The sequence below is a fragment of the Sabethes cyaneus genome, chromosome 3 (genome assembly GCF_943734655.1).
Source record: "Sabethes cyaneus chromosome 3, idSabCyanKW18_F2, whole genome shotgun sequence".
NCBI lineage: Eukaryota > Metazoa > Arthropoda > Insecta > Diptera > Culicidae > Sabethes > Sabethes cyaneus.
In genome coordinates, this window is record NC_071355.1 from 79,475,171 (window position 1) to 79,499,769 (window position 24,599).

Below are 24,599 nucleotides of genomic sequence, written 5' to 3' on the forward strand. Positions count from 1 at the left end.
ATTATAAAAAACTTTGCCAAAGAAAGTGACCTTCTAGCTATTATAGTTGTGGAGAAAAGAAACAACTTTTGTGGAAACTCCACAAAAATCAACACAGTTCTTTTCACAGTGTTTTATTTAACACACTTGACATGTTTCAAATTGATTTTCAAACTAAGCTTTTGATAAATCAAAATTGTGACAAAATCGGGTAAAAAACGTGACAAAATCGGGGGTGACAAAATCGGGTCAAAAACGTGACAAAATCGGGTTACCACTGTATTATAAAGTTCGTGGGTTCGTGCCGAAACTGATGGATGCGTAAGCTAAGGTTTTATTTTAACGGTTTTTAAGAGATTGTTAAGCGTTGAGTCTGGTTCACAAATATTTGACGCACTGTTACAAAGTTGTTGTTCAAAGGTGCTGAGATCGTCGTTACAAAGACGACGATGTACGTCAAAAATTAATTGTGACAGTGACGGTAAAGATGGGGAACTTCAAGGAGAATGAGATCATGATACTGCTATTTAGTTATTGGGATACTGAAGATGGAAGAAAGTAGAATAAATGGTTCAATAAAACTGTTTTCGTCGATATCACATTTGCTCACATATGGGTCATCGACAGATGAGTATTCTACTCGAGACTGTTACCTGAAAAAAGGTGCTAAATGCATCAACCTTTCAACTTCCAATGCACACGCGCTAGTTTTAACAACGGAGCACCGGGCTACAAGCATGATCAAGCCAAAGCTAATCAACAAGATTTATGATAATTTTTGCACTTAATAGGGGATGCATTTAACGGAAAGGGCAAAGCTGCGTGGTAAACTATTGGTGCCACACATGTGCACATTTAATATGTTTTGGCTAACAATGAAGGCATTTTGTTTCAATTGCATTTGTTAATAAACGACAATCCCTTCCATGATACAAAAGGTGGTAGAAACGTGTGCATTATCGTTTGGGTAGTTTGAAATTGAAAGAGTTAGGTATGTTATTCAGTTACAACTTATTGTTAGTAGAATCATTGTTCTATGGAGTGAATGTTCACTGAGCAACTAATGATGTACACTAGAATCTCGTTTTACGTTTATTCATTTTACGTGATTTCGTTTTACGCCCACTTTTTTACGTTTGAAATTTGAATTAACGTGCTTCCGTTTTACGTCCAAAATTTGAATTAACGTCGTCGTCAAAAAACATTGGGCGGTTTTAGAAAATTCCTTTCTTTTTACGTACCAAATTCGAATTAACGTCCTCTTTTTTTACGTCCAAAATTTGAATTAACGTCCTTTTTTTACGTCCATCATTTGAATTAACGTCTTTATTTTTTACGACCGATTTTTTTTCTACGCCCCCCTAATAGTGGACGTAAAACGGGATTTGAGTGTACTGGAATTGTAGCACCGTAAATACAAAAGATACAGCAAAACTATAGATAGTAACTAGTCCTACAAATATCCCATAACTTTGTCAAATTTTGTTCGGCTGAGACGGTACGGTCAAATTAATGAAAATTAAAGGGGGAAATAGTGGAAAATAAGATAAGGGGAAGACAATTGAAGCAAGACTTACCTACTATCGATCGTAATTTGTTCCTTTTTAGCAAACTTGAAACTCCGCTGGTTGAACCAATGGACTATAATGAGCCAATTATAAGCGAATTCGTTTCCAATTTCTCTCGGGGGGCCCGTGATTCGCCGATATTACGTAGCCCTTGCACCACAGTTTTTAACTACGGATGTAGTTCAATGAGAACCGTATTATCGTCGAGACATTCCACGCGGGATCCCTCTGGTCCTGGGGCCGGTTATGAAGACATTGATTTTCACCGCACTGACTGTAGCTTGACATCCTCACAACGTGTCCAACCCATCCTATTGACATCTTCATATCGAGCAACAGTGAATGACAGCGAGCGCATGTCTTGGCCTCAATATTTGACAGCGGGTCCAAATCTCGCTGCTTGCTATGGAGTGAAACGTATACTGATGGGTGTCAGATGTAAACAAACAGTGTTGAGTAAACTGAAAGAATATCGAGACAAGAAAATAAATAATCGGTCAGCTATCGTCGTTTTATTGCGCGCCGGAGCAAGCGTAAAGAAAATAGTTCAGTCGGTAAAACGGTGTCGGAAGGAACGATGTACTATATAAAGAAGGCTTTGGAAAGCTATCCTACACACCTACCCGGAAGGCATACAAGTGTCGTTTCATTACCGCTGAACGAAACAGGGTTAAAAAGTGGAAAGAATGATTAAAAAGATTCCAGCGAAGTCAATGAGGTCCCTGGCGCGGGAAATCGGGTGTTCGAACTTCTCAAACCGGCGAGTAATGGCCAAAAACCTTGGTTATAAGTCATATGCGCTACGCAGAGGTCAATTTTTGAATGCTACGACCAAATCACGGCGACTGTAGAAAGCTAAAAAACTTCTGAATCGGTTGAAGCATCCTCATCACAAGGATTCTGTCATCTTTTGCTCTGATGAAAAAAACTTTAATCAGGATCAAAAGGTGAATCGAAAGAATGGCAGGTGGCTTGCACCAGATCGTAATCAGGTTCCTATCGTCATGTCAACAAAGTTACCGACCCATGTGATGATTCTAGGCGTAGTCTCCAGCGAGGGAGATGTAATGCCTCCGTATTTCTTTGAACAAGGACTAAAGGTAACAGTCGATGTATACCAGAAGGTTCTGAAGGATATTGTTGGCCCATGGATAAAGGAGGTTTATGTTGACCGTCATTTCATCTTCCATCAAGATGGAGCACCTGCTCATAATGGTAACATAACACAAAAATGGCTGGCTGAAAATGTACCGGAGTTTTGGAAGAAGGAAATTTGACCCCCTTGCAGTCCCGATATCATTCCTTTGGATTATTTTGTGTGGGGCGTCGTCTAGCGGGATACCAATAGGACGCCTCACACGACGCTTAGGTCGCTCAAGATCATCGAAGTGATGATCTGCCTATAATCACATATCAGTCCCATATGCATTTTCATCGTTTTTGAGTTAAACATCAGATTCTCTCTTTTTCTTGCTTTATTATCCATTAAGAATACAAAAAAGATGTTTTCATTCCAAAAAGTCTGAACAAAAATATTGGGCCAAATTGTCCCATCTTAAAAATAATCGCTTATCAGTCCCACGACATGTTTTTCCTGGGTATACCCATATATTTTCTTTAATTCATATAAACAATATTTGTAGTTATTTTTACGCTTTTTACTTATTAAAAACCATCAGTTAATTAGTAAATACAGGGTTGTTTCAAAGAAATTCCATACGAAAGTTAAATGAGTATTTTCCGTTGAAACGGGGCCACTAATGATACGTGAGGTCTTCAAATATTGGAACTTTTGTACTTCATTGGTTGCAAATAGTTAAAATATGAGAATTTTTAATACCTCGATTTTCACAAAAAATGCAATGTTTTAATAAAGAAGTTATGTTAAAGGTCTATTTCATTATATTATGTCGGAAAAATAAGAATAAACTACGCTCAACGGGTGAAATAACCAAAACAAGAAAAATACCTTCAAACGGTGTTTTCTCAATTCGATGATATTGCAGAGGGGACTGATATGCGATTATAGACAGTGATGTCTATGCTAAAACGTGCATGCGGCATTTCCGGAAGCGTCTATCAACAGTCATTGAATAGGAAGACGATTTTTTTTTGGATTAAATAATTTACAATTTCTACATGGAAAGAAAATAAACCATAAAACTTTCCTCGCATATTTGGCTAACTGGTGTTAATTTTCTAAAAGATGTCATTTACTGCAAAAATTCGTCACGCACCCTGTATTTTATTTCTGCACACGCTAGTATGTTGGCGGCAAAAACAGGACTACCTACCAATAGCATTGCCCAATCCACCGCACCCGACCAACTTTCGTGAGATATAGGAGGACCTCTCTAAGCATTACCTTAGCTTATGATTCATACGCCTCCGCCACTCCCTTCTTTGGGGCCGTGCAATAATTACGTAAGGGCTTTTTCCTCATTTTTGAACCCCCCCTCCCCTCTATATAAGATTTTGTAAGATTTTGGCCAATCCCCCCTCCTCCCATAAAAAAATCTTAGTAAGATTTTTTGAAACATCAAAACTCAAGTTTTATTTAAAAAGTTAGACATTAAAAGAATATTGAAACAGTTAACAAAGTTTAAACAAGTTTATAAAAACCAAAGTTCAAAAAAATTAATAAAAAAAACAATATCTATTATCTGTTGTAAATCCCTTTATGGCCCACTCACGAACAGAACGTATTTCAGCATTGAGGTTGTCAATAAATGTTGTTGTATGCTCAAAAACTCACTAGCGTTCACTTAATTCGCATTGATCCACTCTAAATCGTCTAAACGCGTGTCCTCGTCAAGTAGCGTACAAAGAACTTCTTTGCCTCTTCTAGATGACACGCGACATGGTCTTATGTTGGAATTGGCACTTCGTTGCGTCTAATGTACAGATCTGTAATGATCACCCGCGGTTTTCTTTGAAGCAAAATACTGATCCCACTCTGGTCACATGCGGCATTCAAGATCTTTAGGAACAGAAGAACAATACATCCCAAGAAACATTTTTGTTGTATAGTAGCTTAGCACTAGTTTCATTGGTACAGCTATACATTAGTTGAATAAGCTACTTTTAAACAAAAATGTTTCTCGTGATAGCATAAGGGATTTTGCGGCTGCCTTGCGGGATTGAGATAAGCAATTTCAACGAAATATGTTGGAATAATTCAGCTTTCCACGAGCGATAATGGCGGCTGATGGGTAGTGGCTTCCATAGTAACCGCAGTAACCGCTCCTGCATTGAATGTCATAACCTAACTACGCCCTTCAGAAAGTTGTATCCATCAGCCACCCTCATCGCTCGTGGAAAGCTGGATAGATTTACAGAAGGTGAACCAAACTCGGTAGGGCTACACTTCGGAACCTGATATGTTTATGGACGAAAAGGAAATCTGATTTCAAACGAGCGTGAGGTGGTCGACAGGTGGAAGCACTTCTTCGGTGAACACCTCAATGGCGAAGTGCAGAAGGCGGAACGGAAGTTAACCTATAAATTCCCATGGAAGATAGTAATGTCCCAGCACCCGATCTCCAAGAAGTCAAACGTGATATCAAGTTACTGAAGACCACGCAAGCAGCCGGTAAGGCTGTCACTGAAAGCACAAGATTTCGTATAAGCAATTATCAGGCGGGCTGCACAGTAACTCTCGCCAGACTAAGAACTTAATTTTTACTCTTCGACAGATTTTGCAGACTTGTAAGGAGTACAACTTGCCCACGTATCACATCTTTACTGACATCAAAGCAGCATACGAAACAGTCGATCGAGACTAGCTATGGCAGATAATGCACGTACACGGTTTTCCGGACAAACTCACCGGTCAGAGATGAGAGATACAATGGTTCGAGTAATGTGATTCGTGCGCATCTCAGAGACACTCTTGAATCCTTTCGAGATGCGGCGAGGGTTGAAAAAAGGTGACGGCTTAAGGCCCAAACAGAATGCTGCGTCAACCAGGGATGGAAGATCAGTGATTTTGATAAAATCTGTGAGTTATCGCCACACGCACAGATCACGATCCGTACAGATCATGACAAACAGTGAATCATTAGCATTGATCACAAGATTTTGTTCTCTAAACAAAATCAGTAGTCGATCACAGTGTTACATCTTACCTAACTGCGAGAAAAAAGGTCACACATGTTGTTTGTATTGTGATTCATACGATGCACACAACCAATCGTCTGTATCTGTTATATTTCTCAACGCAATCATGCAATGAACATGATCTGAGATGAGGTTTGTCATAATCTGCACGGATCGCGACAAAGTGTTTGTCGCTTACAAGTAGTGATCTCAATGAATCTGAATCTGATCGCTTCTATGATCTTGATCGCTAGAAGCGATTTTTTTCCATCCCTGGCGTCAACACATCCGTCAGCGTCAATTTTCCAATAAAACTCATGGGAAAACTGTCAGAACGCTGACGGACGCGTTGACGCAGCATTCTGCTTGGCCCTTTATCCTGCACGCTATACAACATTGCTCTTGAGGAGGTGATCCAACAAGCCGGCATCGAAGTGTAAGGTACGATTTTTGCCAAAAGTAGCCATCCTCGCTGATAACTTTGACATCATAGCTTGGTACTTTACGACGGAGGAGGCAATCTACATAAGATTGAAAGTGGCATCTAGGATTCAGCTAAAAATACCGTCGAAGCGAGACAAATACGCGCTTCCTACGGCAGACGGTAGATGACACGCTGGTGACCGCGGACAACACTAGTAACGAGCTCTAGCGGGAAATCAGGCTTAATTTGCATTTCGCAAAACACTACGATCAAGAGACATACGCCGCCGTACAAAGCTGACAATGTACAAAACCCTTACTAGATCGGTACATCTTTATGAACATGAAGCCGTGACGTTGGTTATGGAGGGTATACTCGCCATTGTCGTGTTTGATCCGAAGGTGCTGCGAATATTCGGCGGAACACAAATTGAAAGCGGGAAGTGGCGTAGGTATACGAATCACGAGCTACAGGCACTGCTCGGGGAGATTCCCATTGTATATCTGGCGAAAGTCGCTAGGCTACGGTGTGCCGGTTTTAAGGATGCCGGATGGCTGTGTGACGAAAACGATTTTCTTTAACAACCCTACTGGCGTCAGGAAGAGGGCCCCAAGGTGTATGTAAGTTGGCTCAATCAGGTCGAAAGCGATTTGCGGCTTCTGAGGCGCCTCAAGATCGAATTAAAGGAGACGGCTGCCTTAAACAGTACGATCCACCCTGCTGACGACGACAAGGATGTTGGTTGATATCAAAGTTCGGAAACGACCGAAAATAAGTTTGATTTGATTTTCTCAACAAAATATAAACATAATCCGGTGGTGCCAGCCCCAGGACTTGTCTATGATTTATGATGCCTATTATTTGAATACGTTTGTTTTTGGCTCAATTCTTTTAGCTTCGGCTTTCAGACTAACGTAGATTGTTTCCATTCTAGCAAACTTTCCGACTGTGATGTCGTATTCATCCCACGACTTCACTAAAATTGCTTGGTAATTCCCTACAAATCCTTGGCTTCTCGGTGACGGTCGAATGACAAGATCTCGGAGAGTTGGCGTTCTTCAGCATTATGCTGCGAGAGTTGCAGCAGCCAAGTCGGTCTCTCTTTTTGTTAATGGGATGAGAACAACTCCTTACATTCACTTCTCCTCGTTTCAGATCTTGAAAATTACCCAGTGAAGAGAGTAGTTGGTCCTTACCGGCGATTCTGTTGGTCTTCATTAATCCGATTTCTCACTTGCCTGCCAACCACCTCAGCTATGATCAAGTTTTTCAACTCTTGCCTCACATGCTAACCTTTGCTAATTCGTGGGCTCTTCACTTGGTGGTAAAATGACATTTCAAACTTTGAAATAAAAACATAAGGCAAGAACCAAAAAAATCGTATTGTCGACGTGCTTAGTATTTTGGGATATATCTAAAGCTAACACCGTCTAATAAAAAACTAGTGAAACTCTGTTCACAAATCGAAACGCATTGATCAACCTTTTTATCGGGCCGGTTCCGGTCAGAAACCGTATTTTGGATTCGACGTGTTTTGATTCTGATCGGAACAGGCTCCAATCTACGGTACAGAATATGTAGATGCAAATAACTTTTTTTTTATTGATAGCATCCCGGCGAATCAGACCGCTTTACAATTGAAACTAACATAATATCAATGTTTATTACACTGAATACTTTTTTTCACACGGTTTGTTTTTTCGATTATTAAGAACTGAACAAGTTATGGACCATTCCCTTATTATTTAATGCATTTGGGAGCGGCCCGACATTCGTCACGTGATTTGTAAATGGTACCTAAGTTGCACCGTTCTTAAGTAATCGAATAAAACAAACCGTGTAAAAAAGAGTGTAGTGTATAAAATTAAATGCAACGTTTAACTAATTTACTACAAAATATTTGCAGATGGTGAAGACAGAAGCTTTTCTAAAACAATGGTGCTGCCAAAAACCTTCAATTCAATTGAGTTACTTACATGACACCCAAATATATTGGACAAAAGCACAATCCACCTGGCTTGCTTGGAGCCTTTACTGAATTGCAGAATTCATTGATTTTTCTACAAATGTCAAGCAAATCTAAATAATAAACGTCCATCTATTCGAATAATTGAATAAAACAAGACTTTTTTCCATTTGCTAAATACATTTATCGAGACACTAATTATTGCCTTTGAGTCCCAATTTACTCAACACGTCAGGCAAATGTTCCAAAAGCTCTTTCTCGGACATACTAAATTGATTTGCAGACCAAATCATTCTTAGCTCGTTCATCACGAGGCCCAATTTTTGTCCTTTGGGAGCACCCTGTTCGATTAGAGTGTTTCCTTTGACTGGAAATCGTGGCACTTCCCATTCTTTTAGTTGATTGTATAAATGAGCTTTACCATAGTAGCGCAGTAATTCCAAAACATATTCTTTTTTAAGCTTAGCGTTTCCGATTGTGTGCAAAGATAACTGCTGGAACGGCCTGCAATAGATGTTAGACTAGACCAGTGTTGTAAACGTATGAAACGAACAAGCTTACAAAAGTTGATCGACAGCTTCGAACTCTGCTCGGTTTTGCACTAAAAAGTATGCCAATTCTCTTTCAAAAGCGGTGAGCTTTAGTCGTAAATTGAAAGTAATCGCATCCTCGGAATTATTCAGCAAAGCGGAAAGAATTGTAATTGGCTGAATATCATCTACCCTCACTGATGTTACATTTGAAAATACCTTTTTAAAGTCATCTACTCTAGGTTCCTTCGGCAAACCTGTAAAATAACAATAATAATAATCCAAAACAAAAAATAACAAGGCAAAACAAAACCTATGTGTGAAGCAAGGCCACAACTTATCATTTGTGCAGTTAACTCACAACCGAAATTTCCACAAATGATTTTTTTCCATTCTTGCCAAATTCGTTCTCCGCTAATTTTGCTCAACCCCGAGCTATTTTTTGCTATCACTCGAAGCGTTTCTGCATCGTGATTATCCTCTTTTTCGGCTATTCTTCCGTAAAATCGAAAATACCGTAGTATGCGAAGATAATCTTCCTTTATACGAAGGTCTGGATCTCCAACGAATACAACTCTTCGTTTCTGAAGATCTTCATACCCATAGAAGTAATCATATAATTTTCCATCGAAACCTAGATATAAATTTAATGAAATACATTATCTAATGCCAACTATAACGGAATAAAAGCTTACCAAGAAACATTGAGTTAATAGTTAAATCACGTCTATTAGCATCTAACAGCCAATCCTTTGTGTGAACAATTTCGGCGTGTCTGCCGTCTGTAACAACGTCTATCCTCAATGTAGTGATCTCGAAATTTTCCTTGTCATTAATTCTGGGTGTTATAGTGCCATGCTTTTCTCCATTCATATTGATCATACGAATATTTTCTTTTGTAAAAATATCTTTCATTTCGGCTGGCGTTGCCGTCGTAGCTATATCTACATCTTTCGGGCATTTCCCCATTAGAATATCTCTGAAAGGCACGTTGCGTGTTCAAATGAGTACATATATACGTCTGTTTCATCATACCTGACTGCACCACCAGCCACCCGAATTTCGTGATTGTACTTTGCGAACAAGTCAATTAGATCTTGCAACTCTTTCGTAAAAATTGACCGGAATTCCGGTGAATCTATCTTCATTACAACCGGGTTCGGTCTTGCTATAGCAGCGGCTTCCATTGTACGTTTAGTAATCAAATGTTCCCACTTCTTTTCGAAATTCGCCTTCCAGCAAAAACAAACCTAAAAATTTATAAGATAAAGTCGTATTTTTCTAAGCATATTGATATTACAAACTTGCGGGCGAAATTGTTTAACCAACGTCGGCAGCAAACCAGTTAGATTGGACAGTCTCTGTTGCAGCATGCCTTGCTCAATTTATTGTTTTTATAACTGTGTTCTTTTCTGTGCTTTGTCGCGATTTTGATCTAGGGTATATATACCAGTAGTAGACCCTCTACCTATAATGGACCCTCGGGTACAATTAAAGCGTTTATTGAAAAATAATCGATTCATAATAATCGAATTCGATTACACCTTATTTCTGAGAATATATAACATGAAACAGGAAGAGCCTAACATAACAAATATTTTATTTTATAAAATCTCTGCTGCGTTCCATTTTGCAGTCTTGTTTTCAAAGATTTCAACAACGTTCTAGGTACGGTTAACGCACATTACAATGACCATTTTATGCGACAAATGGCATGGCAACGTGCTGAAATTGATATTGCACTTTCCCGTGCTGAAACACTGACTTTCTGCAGATGACCCTACGGGAAAGCAATAATATCAACAATGTTGTCGGTTAGAAAAATGGTCTATTCTTAAAAATAATGAACTCTTTTACAATCCTATTGTAAACCGCAAAGATTTTCTAATATTTAGGATAATGGACATTCCAATCTGCTTACGGAAAATACATAAAACATAGGCATTTGCCACTTAAATTATAATTTTTTAAAAGAAAAAAACCAAAAAGTTATTTATATCCTTTAATTATTTAATTGGTTTTTTTCTTTTTTATCGTTTCAGGTATTCTACTAAGACGCTCAAATAAACATTAGTTAATTCTATATTTTTTTGTTTAATGGAATGTTGCTGGTATTTATTGTAAATGCCAATGGTTGGGTACTTTGATTTAGCAGTTCATGATTTAATGGTAAGTAGTGTCTATTACCGGAAAATTTACCCTATTTTGATATCGTCTTCGTCAGAACGTCAGAACCAAGATGTCAACAAAAGTGCAAAGACGATAAAGTAGTTTTGTTACAATCGAGGGGTTTCCAATCAGGCGTATGCAAATATTTTGTAATCAGATATTACCTTGAACTTTTCGGTGATGTAATTATGAGTAATCAATACAATAATTAATATTATCTTCAAGTAATCGTTAATCACTGATAAATGTTAATCTTTGATAACCACAAACGTGTGTAGCACATGGTGACGGAAGTCAGATTTTTTACTACTTACGCTGTGTTGTAATAAGCGGCGTTAAAACCCCCTTTGTGCATTTTCGCTAAAGCCCTACAAATGTATCTTTGTAAGGCTGAATTTGTGTCCATTCCTCTCATTGTCATTCATTGCATAAGAGTAAATAAATAACATGCATAACATTGGAAGATAAAATACTTCGTGTCTAAAAAGTAATAAAATGTTTGTAAAACTTTACGCGTTTTGCCTTAATCGATTATTTAGCAGTGTTGGAAAGTCAACTAGCGTCCAGAAGCAGAGCAGAGTGCTGCGAAAACTGTTGCGTGGATCTAATTTGCAAAAGGAGAAGTGGTATGCAGAAAAAAATCCTGCCGTTTCGATAGGCCATGCGAAAGCCGGTGGAAGAGAGTCGCACAGACGTTCAGCAGTCTTAAACACACTTTTCATGGAACAGATTACAAATCTTCTATCAACAGGAAAGCATTCGGAAGATCTACTTTGTTATGGCATTCATATTTCGCGAGTTAAAATATCCGTTGATTTTCATTGCATTAATGTGTTTTGGTTCTCGAGCTGTGATGCAAATGATGATGAAATCGGAATATTACTAAAGCGTATTTCTGGATCACTTAGACATGAGCTCGCTCAGTTGAAATTAATTGGACTAGTTCCAAGACTCACTTTTACAAAAGACAAAGCATATAGTTATTTAAACGGTTTAGATAGTGTACTTAAGCAAGCAGATTATGGAGAATTCATAAGACATGATCCTGTCTTAGTCCTAAAAAATGAAACAGAATTCTACACAGAATTATCACCAGAAGTGCGGAAGGAAATAGTTCAGTTGGAGGATGAATCCTGGGAGACACTAGACACTCTTCCTGTCATGCGAAATGATGTATATGGTATAGATCATTTTACAATTATGCACGATATTAAAACATCATTGAAGAAGTTCCAACCGCGGGTTTATGATTAATAATTACATAGCTATTATTATCCAAGGTAATCGGATGTTGCCAACTATTTTACCTGGCAATAAGTAAGTACAATAAAAGCCAAATTTATTTGAACGAGTTGTAATTACCACCCTCACGTTTGAAGATTTCTACCAGTTAAGGGGTCCCGGGGCAAGATGAGCACCCTGAGCTCAGCTTCAGGTTTGGTTATAAAAAGCACGATTTTTCTTCAGCTAACCGTTGCTAAACAGTTGTTCTATTATCCATCTAACTTTCCTATACAATTTTGATTTGAAATACAGTGGTTTACCGATTTTATCTATCCATCCGAAAATTTTTTGAAGATATATTTGGAAAGTAGACAAATTTGGGGAAAAATAAACTGCTCCAAAATAATTTAAATGAACAAAAAATAATGTTAATATTGATCATTTTCTTCAATTTTGTATTATTTTAGCGTAATTTTACGCATAGAGCTCATTTTATTCATATCAACCATTAGCCATAACCCCCGTTCGTTTGACCATTTTTAATCTGAACACTTTTTAATTTGAACCCCGTTGGTTTGCACGACGTGCAAATTAAAAATGGTTCATCTGGTCAATAACGGAGTAGCAGCACACGGGTGGTATCCTATGCTTATGCTTATGCTTATGAACCCCGTGGGTTTGCACGACGTGCAAATTAAAAATGGTTCAAATGTCATTCTCAACATGACATCATTTGTTTATGCAGACAATGCACATAAACACGACTTGTTTGTAATGACCTAGTGTGTTTAATCGGTTTTACATTTCGTTTTCCTGACGATTAAGATAGAAATCTGATCGGAAAATGCGATATTCGCACTTGCAACTGCCAACTAAAACCAAGGGTATGTAATCATGCTATCTCTTTCTCATGTAGGAGTGAAGAGAGCATCCTTCAACTAGTTCGCCGGCAATTAGAATTTCCATTGAATAAAGCGTTAGCCGTCACTCGAACCGAAATGTCAGAAAAAACGGTTACATTGCAATCATATGCATTTGACGTTCGTTTCAAACCCCTGACTAAAACAAACCACCAAAACAATAACAAAGAGCAGGGCGGCCAGTTCACACAGGTTTCAGCATATTTCGGGTTACCAGTTGTTCAAATTAAAAAGTTACCCCGTTAGTTTGCATGAGGAATCGTTCAAACGAACGGGGGTCCACTGTACCAAATGGAAAGTGTTTTAATGAGCTTTTCAGAAAAAATATTGGACTAAAGCCCAAACTTTTTTTTTTATCGCAAAAACATTAAAAACATTCACTTTTATGTTTTCATGGTGTGTAGACCAAAGAAATTCTAAGTTTTCATCAAGTATCGAGAATACAATGCATAAATACAAATAAATACAATAGAGGCGACAGTAACAAAAATGATAGCAATAGTGCACATGGTTATGACACAGAGAACAGATTAACAGGCTCGAAGGAAGTAATCGATTTTTGTGTGTAAAATCTGTCGGTAGCGCCCTCCAGAAATAGTTTGCCAAACGCATCAAAAAATATCCATGTACCTTTATCAATATTTCTTTGTGCTGGAGTTACATAGCAGCGATGGCAGCGATATCAAGATTTAGTTTGCCACTTACTGCTCGAGGGGTGCACTATTGAAGGATTACTCGTAGATAACAAAAACCTTTTACACACTTTTTGTCAATTACCTGGTAGTCTGTTCTCTGCAGGGGGCTGATATGACGTCACATTTTCGTTGCTCACATGAAAAAGGCGGCAAACGCAAAGCGATTTCGCAAAACGAATTTAACTAACCATTTTCACAGTTTCATGTATTTCGCATCAATTGCCTGCCTGGCATTGGCTATGTGATGCTAAAACCTTGGCTAAAATCAAACTAAAACTAACAAAATTTAACAATTTACACATCCGACTCGGCTGTCAGCTTGAGCCCATCTATGAAGCTGTCAGCTTGGGCCCGCTCTATGTTGGCTACGTTTTTTTGTACAGGTTGGTATTGGAAGCGTCATTCCCGTGGTTCTCTGTGATTTTAGTTTTCTATGTGTTTTGACCTTGGTTTTGACCATCCCATCGACATCTCTATGTCGAACTGCAGTAAACGTCAGCGACAGCGGGCCCAAATCAGACTGCTGGCAGTTGAGTGAAACGCAGTGCTGACATGCTATCTCATTTTCGCACACACGACGAGATGTTGGCAGCGAAAACATGCGAAGGGGTTTCCAGTAAGCTATATAAGTGCGTAGTAATCAGAGATTACTTTTGTAATCATTTACAAATTAATTAGGTAATCAATGGTAATCAGTAGAGTAATCAATGATAATCTTAAGTAATCATTGGTAATCATGATTAGTTTATAGTAATCACAAGAGATTGATTATTGGTAATCAGAGGTAATCACACAGAGAACAGATTAACAGGCTCGAAGGAAGTAATCGATTTTTTGTGTGTAAATTCTGTCGGTAGCGCCCTCCAGAAATAGTTTGCCAAACGCATCAAAAAATATCCATGTACCTTTATCAACATATCTTTGTGCTGGAGTTACATAGCAGCGATGGCAGCGACATCAAGATTTAGTTTGCCACTTACTGCTCGAGGGGTGCTCTATTGAAGGATTACTCGTAGATTACATAAAAACCTTTTACACACTTTTTGTCAATTACCTGGTAGTCTGTTCTCTGTGGTAATCAGTAAAGTAATCAAAACTAACTTTTTTCAAAGCTGCGTAGTAATCATTACTGTTGGAAACCCCTTGTTGTCTACCGATGGGGTGGTTTTGACAGCTTGAATGTCACTCCTGATTTTCAAGCAGATATTTTTTCGATTTTTTCAGAATAATCTGGCATCGCTGATTCGCGACTTTACGAAGTTGCTGACATTTGTTTGGTTTTTATGTGAGAAAAAAGAAGAGGGAAGTACTTTTGCTTTTGTCATCATTCATACAATGACAGTTTGGCATGGGAATTCGTAGAAGTGCGAACAGGCTTAAAAATCTTTTTCAGTTTCGTAGTCGCGAATTTGGATCTTCTTGTCTTCGTTTTCGTTATTCCTTCATTGTTTCATTTCATTCATCATTCAGTTTTCTACTATCGTGAAGAACGGTTGATTGTCGATTGAGCTCTTGTTGAAAAGTACTTATATTAACTCGGCTGCTGCAACAAAGAGGCGTAATTTTTGTGTGCTGCAAGTAACAGAATAGTAATTTCCAAGTGAGGAAAACATTGTTTGATTGAGGTAATTATTTGTCGTTAGTGTCGAGACATCTTTTATACTAGGTACGAAACTATCACGTATAACATATCGCGTATCCTCATTCGCAGGAAGGAAAACCTACCTGAAAATAGTTCAATTATAACCACATTACACTTAATAACGCATTATTTTTCTTGTTTTAAGTATTTTTAATGAGTAATTAATGATATTCGAACTACTCCAAGATGGCGGCTATCTGCAAATTTTCTTTGTTTCGTTCGATCCAATAGTCAGCGAATCAGTAAGATGGCTGCCCTCTTTGTTGCTTGAGAAAAAGTGATTAATTTTTGCAGTAAACATTTGTTGTTTGTGACTGGCCTTAAAACCCTAGAAACAATTGAAAAATATACATACAACTATTATTTTGAATGATTCACTGAGTAGCTGGTTTTGGAAGGCCAGACAAACGTTCTAGTAATTTCCATTAACAGTAGATATATGTATGTACGTAAATGTTTTAAATCAAGTGACCAAGTGACATTGTTAGGCCCAATTCTAAAAGGAAAACCTGCTTAAATTTGCTAAAAATAAATTGAGTATTATACAGTATACCTATAAAGTTGCAAACCAAGTGTAAAGCATGTAGGGCGCTATATCTCTACGTATTAGCGTTTGGTAAGAGGAAATGCTTATGAACTTAGGGACTATATTGGCTCGTTTCATTATCCCTGATTTTTGTTTTCAGGTAGTTAATAAGTTAGTTGACACGTAGTTTTCGAGCCGTAAATCTCTCATGTGCATAGTATTTTTCTATATAAATTTAATTATGGTTGTATGTGAGCACCAATGGCATTATACTAAATTTTTTTAAAAAGAATTTTTTATATATTAATTTTGTTAATTACTGGCTGTACAAGAAAATTTTCGAATATCCCGGTTAGTCTCATATAACTGGTGCTTACATACTTACATTATTCATCTAGCTCCCTCGCCCCCATCTACTAACAATTCGTTTCCCGAAATACTTGTGAAGATGCAGAGGATTTCTGGTCTTTAGTAGCAACAAGTATTGGACAAACATTCCTTCCCATCCTAACAGGACCCGCATTCGGGTCGGTGTCGGTATTGATCAGTATGCAGGGATCTGATAAAGTTGCACAATGAGGAATAGCGTGCTGTCCCAAGTATGCTTTTTCCAGCCATCATTTTGCAATTTTCATCGGTCCTGGTCGTCCTGGTCAATAGCGGAGTAGCAGCACACGGGCGGTATCCTATGCTCATGCTAAAATTGCAAACCAAGTGTAATTGACGATTTTCACAAGCGTGATAAAAGCAGATCACGGTTTCTTTTTCTCATCTTGGAACAGGTAGCAATAACAAACACTGAACTGCGAAATCAACTGCTGCTAGTATTTTGAACTTTCATGCATCATGCATGCACTAGTCAGAGTTAGACACATTCCAGCTTTACGGGACACTTAATTAGCATTCATTTTTTACTGGATGAACTGCTTCCTGTTTCACCAATTTTTCGGCAAATACCTTGTAAAACAGGTGGTTAACAAGGACATTATCTTTCACTTGAATGCCAGGGATTTGATGGAATAGCAACTGATTTGCATAGCAGGGATAGAGTCCCGTAACGCTGGAATGTGTCGTTAAACATTTCTGTAGTAAATTACTATTATAATTTAAAATATAAATATGACCCAATGCTTCTACTTGTTGCAACTGTTTCCTTCGATTTGTATAAAAATTAAATATTTCCTTTAAAATTTAATGTTTTTAAATTCGGTAAGTGAACACATAATTGAAATATTTTTCTGTTTAGTATGTAGGTATATGGTAAAATAAGTTGAAAATGTAATCTATGCGAATAATGCCTGTTAATATACGCATTGATACGATTACCTTGACAGTCCATGTCATTTGTCAAAGTAAAATAATACATAACAACTTTAATAATTCAATTAACACATCTTCAATAGTTACGAGATTTCGTGCATTTTCTATGGAAAATTAGCCTATTTAAAAAAAAGCTGTTTGATTCGCAAGATAGGCCTATTTTTTCATGGATTTTCAAATGAAGGTTTAGAAGTTTAGTTTACTTTCGTAATATATATATATAGATATTTTCACAGCAATTGTTTGTTTTCGTCAAAACGACATTAGAAAGTGTCGGAGGAACGTATTCTATTACACTTATACGACTTTTGAAACAATCATCTGGATGAGTGCGCGTGAATGTGCACATTAAAAATGCATACGGCCCTCGCTGGCTTCCGTCCCGCTACGTTGCCGTTGATGGGTGACAGTCAATCTAAATTGTGCTCATTCAACCCATTTCCTCCTAGCCTTGCAAAAACGCAACGCACTCTTTTCTCGATTCTAGAGAAGGATAGATATGAGGTATCAAATTGAACCCTAAGAAAAAAAGAAACATTTCGAAAAATCAGATCTGACGAACTTTCAGCCAGCTTAACGGGAAATTAGCAGTCATTAACTTTTCGTCGAGAAGCTCAATTTAGGAAGCCGTTTTTGGGCCCAAAACGGTGAATTCTGGTTATAGAAATATTTTCACTGCATTCTTCTTGCCAATGTGAACACAGCGAATATACGTTCACGAACAGAAAAGCTGCTTTTGAAATTTGCAGAATCGATGACGACTAATTTCACTTTAAACCAGTAACTTTGCCCTAGAAGGCGGAGACGAAACTGGTGCAAGAGAGAGCGTCAACGATAGTATCTCTGGATTCGAATCTAATGTTCTAACCTTCCCGGAACGATAAAGCTACGTAAACATTGCATACCAACCCCCAACCCGCTGTGATATAGAACTAACATTAGTGAGAATAAAATCTTGGACAAATTTCAACATCTCATCAATTGAATTCAATCCCCTCATTTATACATTTCAAGGCAAAATTAGCGAGTTGGTTAAACAAATGCGGTTTTCATACATTTTTTGTGCTTATTGATTATAGTGCTGAAGAGATAATTTATAATTAATTCATTGGTCATTTCTACATGCCGGCCTTAAAAGGTGCAACGATTGCAGTTACAAATCAGAAACAGAAAGGAATAAAATATTTATTCCCGAAGTCATTGAGACCTATACTACCAGGGAAAGCATAACTGTCCCATGTCACATTTGGTCATTTTTGATATCTGGTTTAACGTTATAATTCGTTATGTATTTTTAAAATATGAATTGAAAACATGCTGTAGGTACTAGAAAAACACGAACAAATTTGAAGATAATTTGTCCCACTGAAAAAATGGACGCATATTTGTCTCACTGCATGTATCATTGCATATGAAATGTTTTCAAGTTCTATACAAAGTTGATGAAATTTTTTAACATTTTCTCAAAGCGGGGCAAATAATAGCATCAAAACTAAGTGATTTTAGAAAAAGAAAACAGTTTTTCAACTTTAAGTGCGATTTTCTCATTTTCGTGTTTTGTAACATGGGACAGATATGCTTCCAGTGGCAGTATAAAGGTCAGATGATAAATAGAAATAAACAAATAACGAAAGTTGGTTCTGTCTCATGACATCAAAGCAATATTTGGTGCTTTGGAACGATGATAGAAGCAGGAAGATAAACAAACGAAGATAGTTATTTCGCATTTCATTAACCAATAATAAAATTGACTTATTTACTATTAAACAAATACTAACAAACATTATTCTATTTACAGGATGCAGATCTTCGTGAAAACCCTGACCGGTAAGACCATCACTTTGGAGGTTGAGCCTTCGGATACCATCGAAAATGTTAAGGCTAAGATCCAGGATAAGGAAGGAATTCCTCCAGACCAGCAGCGTTTGATCTTCGCTGGTAAGCAGCTGGAAGATGGCCGCACCTTGTCGGATTATAACATCCAGAAGGAATCAACTCTTCATTTGGTTCTCCGTCTCCGTGGAGGTATGCAGATCTTCGTGAAGACCTTGACCGGTAAGACCATCACTTTGGAGGTGGAGCCTTCGGACACCATCGAAAACGTGAAGGCTAAGATCCAGGATAAGGAAGGAATTCCTCCAGACCAGCAGCGTTTGATCTTCGCTGGTAAGCAGCTGGAAGATGGCCGCACCTTGTCGGATTATAACATCCAGAAGGAGTCAACTCTTCATTTGGTTCTCCGTCTGCGTGGAGGTATGCAGATCTTCGTGAAGACCCTGACCGGTAAGACCATCACTTTGGAGGTGGAGCCCTCGGACACCATCGAAAACGTGAAGGCTAAGATCCAGGATAAGGAAGGAATTCCTCCAGATCAGCAGCGTTTGATCTTCGCTGGTAAGCAGCTGGAAGATGGCCGCACCTTGTCGGATTATAACATCCAGAAGGAGTCAACTCTTCATTTGGTTCTCCGTCTCCGTGGAGGTATGCAGATCTTTGTGAAGACCCTGACCGGAAAGACCATCACTTTGGAGGTGGAGCCTTCGGACACCATCGAAAACGTGAAGGCTAAGATCCAGGATAAGGAAGGAATTCCTCCAGACCAGCAGCGTTTGATCTTCGCTGGTAAGCAGCTGGAAGATGGCCGCACCTTGTCGGATTATAACATCCAGAAGGAGTCAACTCTTCATTTGGTTCTCCGTCTCCGTGGAGGTATGCAGATCTTCGTGAAGACCTTGACCGGTAAGACCATCACTTTGGAGGTGGAGCCCTCGGACACCATCGAAAACGTGAAGGCCAAGATCCAGGATAAGGAAGGAATTCCCCCAGACCAGCAGCGTTTGATCTTCGCTGGTAAGCAGCTGGAAGATGGCCGCACCTTGTCGGATTATAACATCCAGAAGGAATCAACTCTTCATTTGGTTCTCCGTCTCCGTGGAGGTATGCAGATCTTTGTGAAGACCCTGACCGGAAAGACCATCACTTTGGAGGTGGAGCCTTCGGACACCATCGAAAACGTGAAGGCTAAGATCCAGGATAAGGAAGGAATTCCTCCAGACCAGCAGCGTTTGATCTTCGCTGGTAAGCAGCTGGAAGATGGCCGCACTTTGTCGGATTATAACATCCAGAAGGAGTCAACTCTTCATTTGGTTCTCCGTCTCCGTGGAGGTATGCAGATCTTCGTGAAGACCCTGACCGGTAAGACCATCACTTTGGAGGTGGAGCCCTCGGACACCATCGAAAACGTGAAGGCTAAGATCCAGGATAAGGAAGGAATTCCTCCAGATCAGCAGCGTTTGATCTTCGCTGGTAAGCAGCTGGAAGATGGCCGCACCTTGTCGGATTATAACATCCAGAAGGAGTCAACTCTTCATTTGGTTCTCCGTCTCCGTGGAGGTATGCAGATCTTCGTGAAGACCTTGACCGGTAAGACCATCACTTTGGAGGTGGAGCCCTCGGACACCATCGAAAACGTGAAGGCCAAGATCCAGGATAAGGAAGGAATTCCTCCAGACCAGCAGCGTTTGATCTTCGCTGGTAAGCAGCTGGAAGATGGCCGCACCTTGTCGGATTATAACATCCAGAAGGAGTCAACTCTTCATTTGGTTCTCCGTCTCCGTGGAGGTATGCAGATCTTCGTGAAGACCCTGACCGGTAAGACCATCACTTTGGAGGTGGAGCCCTCGGACACCATCGAAAACGTGAAGGCTAAGATCCAGGATAAGGAAGGAATTCCTCCAGACCAGCAGCGTTTGATCTTCGCTGGTAAGCAGCTGGAAGATGGCCGCACTTTGTCGGATTATAACATCCAGAAGGAGTCAACTCTTCATTTGGTTCTCCGTCTCCGTGGAGGTATGCAGATCTTCGTGAAGACCCTGACCGGTAAGACCATCACTTTGGAGGTGGAGCCCTCGGACACCATCGAAAACGTGAAGGCCAAGATCCAGGATAAGGAAGGAATTCCTCCAGACCAGCAGCGTTTGATCTTCGCTGGTAAGCAGCTGGAAGATGGCCGCACCTTGTCGGATTATAACATCCAGAAGGAGTCAACTCTTCATTTGGTTCTCCGTCTCCGTGGAGGTATGCAGATCTTCGTGAAGACCCTGACCGGTAAGACCATCACTTTGGAGGTGGAGCCCTCGGACACCATCGAAAACGTGAAGGCTAAGATCCAGGATAAGGAAGGAATTCCTCCAGACCAGCAGCGTTTGATCTTCGCTGGTAAGCAGCTGGAAGATGGCCGCACCTTGTCGGATTATAACATCCAGAAGGAGTCAACTCTTCATTTGGTTCTCCGTCTCCGTGGAGGTATGCAGATCTTCGTGAAGACCCTGACCGGTAAGACCATCACTTTGGAGGTGGAGCCCTCGGACACCATCGAAAACGTGAAGGCTAAGATCCAGGATAAGGAAGGAATTCCTCCAGATCAGCAGCGTTTGATCTTCGCTGGTAAGCAGCTGGAAGATGGCCGCACCTTGTCGGATTATAACATCCAGAAGGAGTCAACTCTTCATTTGGTTCTCCGTCTCCGTGGAGGTATGCAGATCTTCGTGAAGACCTTGACCGGTAAGACCATCACTTTGGAGGTGGAGCCCTCGGACACCATCGAAAACGTGAAGGCCAAGATCCAGGATAAGGAAGGAATTCCTCCAGACCAGCAGCGTTTGATCTTCGCTGGTAAGCAGCTGGAAGATGGCCGCACCTTGTCGGATTATAACATCCAGAAGGAGTCAACTCTTCATTTGGTTCTCCGTCTCCGTGGAGGTATGCAGATCTTCGTGAAGACCCTGACCGGTAAGACCATCACTTTGGAGGTGGAGCCCTCGGACACCATCGAAAACGTGAAGGCTAAGATCCAGGATAAGGAAGGAATTCCTCCAGACCAGCAGCGTTTGATCTTCGCTGGTAAGCAGCTGGAAGATGGCCGCACCTTGTCGGATTATAACATCCAGAAGGAGTCAACTCTTCACTTGGTTCTTCGTCTTCGTGGTGGAAACTGAATCATAATACCGCGTTGCAGCGATGGCGTTCGAGCTCGAACGCATTCGAAAATTCAGTGGTCGAAATGAATAGTTCAATTTCAAATGCGCTAAATTCATCTTTGTTCAGCTTCAAAATAACTTTTGCAATTTTTTCGCTATTTAGTAGTCTTTCGACGTAAAAACATTGAAGTTTCGAATAAAGAAAAAGTTTAAAATGTATTTTTTCTATCTTTTATTATCCGAATGTTTGGCGTTTTATTACTTTAACTTTGTCCGGATTTCTCGCTCGAGATATAGCAATCGCTCAGCTTCTGGTAAGTTGTACCACATATGGTAGGAAACAGGCACAACTGGTACTCCCAGGGCTTCTATACTTCGAATATGCATAGCAAAGCGGCCTCTTAGGCGGTTGACGTTATATGCATAGAAACTTTTCGGCAAACACATCACCGCTACCCTGAATGTGAAGGAAAATAAAATAAATAAATTTTATACAACATATGGACGAGGACTTACAGTTGATTGTTTTCTGTTAGCAGATCTTCTAACCGAGATGTTTCTTTTTCAGCACGATTAGGTTGCTCAATAACCCGGCCTTCTTGGTCGAAAATGATAACATGATGCAGAACGTGCCCATAATTGGAGGTAACTAGTGAAAGTACACTTGAGTTACCTCCAAATAGAATTTCCAGGGATTTTTGTAACGGTAGCTCATTGTCTTCCAGTAGAAGCACTGTTGCTTTTTCTAGATATTTTTGATCCGGGAGCGGTCCATCGTATTCTGGATAAAGCAGTTGTAATGCTTGTGATAGTTCCAGCAACTGAAAATGATCTACAACTGTGTTACGCGCCATTCCTCTTTCCAATGCGCGTGGCTCCAGGTATTGTCTGAGTAGTGCATCATTGAAAATATCCAAGGATAGCAATTCCAAACTGTAACGGATCCACGGAATTGATGAATTCGGTATAATAGAGTGTCGCATAATTTCCCTATGAATCTGACTCCAGTTCGAAGGTCGATAGTTCGCATTCGAAAATGCTGCCACGATGGTAATAATGCCAGCGTACGGTATGATCGAAAGACTGTCAACCTTAGAGGCAATATAGTCCAACAACGGAACATGGAGAAAGGCTATTTTGTTAAGCTTTTTTTGAAAGTATAGTGCATTTAGAATTCCAACATCTTTATCGACCATAAATTGTGAGCATTTTTTGATAAACGCTTCATTGTAAAATGCTGGAAACTTTTCTACATTCTTTTCACCAATTTTCATTAGCATAAAGTCTATTGTTTTAAAACTCAGCTGATAAAGATCTTTCTGTAGCGCTTTAAATACATTGTCTAACAATTTGTTATGTATCGGTTCGAAGTACCCGAAATCACTTAACGCAATAAGAATTTCAGCTGCATGCTGGCTGTTCAAGTTCGTTCCATGCAGAGTCAATGCACTAACTATATTTACAACACTTCGATTCGAAACCTTATGTTGAGCAACAAATCCGAGGAGGTCGACCAGCTGTTGTACGTTATCGTGGTCCATTTTGTATGGCAACTGAATTTGCATTAGCATAGGAAGCGCTAGTTGCAGTGCTTCTATTAAAGGACTTTGATCCAGCTTTTTTAGTATAAAATTCAAAAATACAATGTGGTCCAATGTAACATCGTTAATTTGGTATCTTAGCAAGTTGAGTAGGATGGTCATGATTTCACTATTTGATCGTACTCCAAAGTAGGTTAATACTTTCAGGCTTTCGGTAATGTCATTCATCACAAATGACCTGGATTCGTACTTCAGAGCCTTGCATAATTCGGCAAAGCGAGAGTGACTTAGTACTTCTTGTTTTTGCATACTGGTTTTTCCCATTTTGTGTAGTTCAAACAGCGCCTTCAGGGCAGGTAAAGTAACAATTTGTCGTGTGTTATCTCGTTTGTTTAATGCTGGCATAAACTCTAAAACTTCTTTAGCATCCGAGGCGCTTTTCAAAAGAGTGAGATACGAATCAACTGATGTATTTGTTGGTAACGATGCCTGCACTTCTTTATTGCGGTTGCAGCCTACTCCAGAAGTTATTTGAACTTTTTGCATGATTGTAAACATTCTTGGCGAAGCACAAAATTTCATCGTTGTTAGCACAGTTCTGAACATTTTTATCACTGTTATTGAATTGAGACCTATATAATAAAACACTATTTGATTTGGATTTAGCGAAGCCGCAACCTCGTGATAAAAGAAGGAATATTGCAATTGTCGAGAATTAATCTCACTAATCTGATAAGCAGTCAGGCATAAACCACTTTCGCATATAAACAAACTAAAATATACTCTGTCAAGCGTGATTCTGATATCTCATTGTCGATTGGAAATTAATGTTGGAAATCTTGGAAATAGACCATTAAAATTTTTACGAACTAACAACATTGCTGATATTGATATTGCTTTCCCGTGGGGTCATTCTGTGGATTGGGTGGATTCGCTATGACGGCGTTGCTGATATTGTTCAGGGTTTTGCGTGAGAAAAAAAGAAAGGGAAGTATTTTTGCTTTTGTTATCATGCATA

The 24,599-nt window shown here is 39.4% G+C and overlaps 4 protein-coding genes across 4 annotated transcripts; 2 read left to right on the forward strand and 2 right to left on the reverse strand.

The window, feature by feature from the left end:
* Positions 1-8,210: 8,210 nt before the first annotated feature.
* LOC128743013 (CCA tRNA nucleotidyltransferase 1, mitochondrial) lies at positions 8,211-9,958 on the reverse strand. Its single transcript, XM_053839515.1, has 6 exons — positions 9,870-9,958; positions 9,601-9,815; positions 9,261-9,544; positions 8,879-9,199; positions 8,597-8,822; positions 8,211-8,539 (listed from the first exon to the last, which is right to left on the reverse strand). The coding sequence occupies exons 1-6, from the start codon at positions 9,936-9,938 to the stop codon at positions 8,230-8,232; spliced, it is 1,425 nt and encodes a 474-aa protein (XP_053695490.1). The 5' UTR covers positions 9,939-9,958; the 3' UTR covers positions 8,211-8,229.
* A 1,227-nt stretch (positions 9,959-11,185) lies between these two features.
* Positions 11,186-12,065, forward strand: LOC128744701 (uncharacterized). The gene has a single exon (XM_053841880.1). The coding sequence runs from the start codon at positions 11,230-11,232 to the stop codon at positions 11,986-11,988; it is 759 nt and encodes a 252-aa protein (XP_053697855.1). The 5' UTR covers positions 11,186-11,229; the 3' UTR covers positions 11,989-12,065.
* A 2,979-nt stretch (positions 12,066-15,044) lies between these two features.
* Positions 15,045-22,259, forward strand: LOC128744699 (polyubiquitin-C-like). The gene is made up of 2 exons (XM_053841877.1): positions 15,045-15,198; positions 18,860-22,259. Exon 2 carries the CDS (start codon positions 18,861-18,863, stop codon positions 22,056-22,058), a length of 3,198 nt encoding a protein of 1,065 aa, XP_053697852.1. The 5' UTR covers positions 15,045-15,198; position 18,860; the 3' UTR covers positions 22,059-22,259.
* A 14-nt stretch (positions 22,260-22,273) lies between these two features.
* LOC128744700 (uncharacterized) lies at positions 22,274-24,424 on the reverse strand. Its single transcript, XM_053841878.1, has 2 exons — positions 22,557-24,424; positions 22,274-22,497 (listed from the first exon to the last, which is right to left on the reverse strand). Exons 1-2 carry the CDS (start codon positions 24,185-24,187, stop codon positions 22,299-22,301), a joined length of 1,830 nt encoding a protein of 609 aa, XP_053697853.1. The 5' UTR covers positions 24,188-24,424; the 3' UTR covers positions 22,274-22,298.
* Between the last annotated feature and the right edge of the window lie 175 nt (positions 24,425-24,599).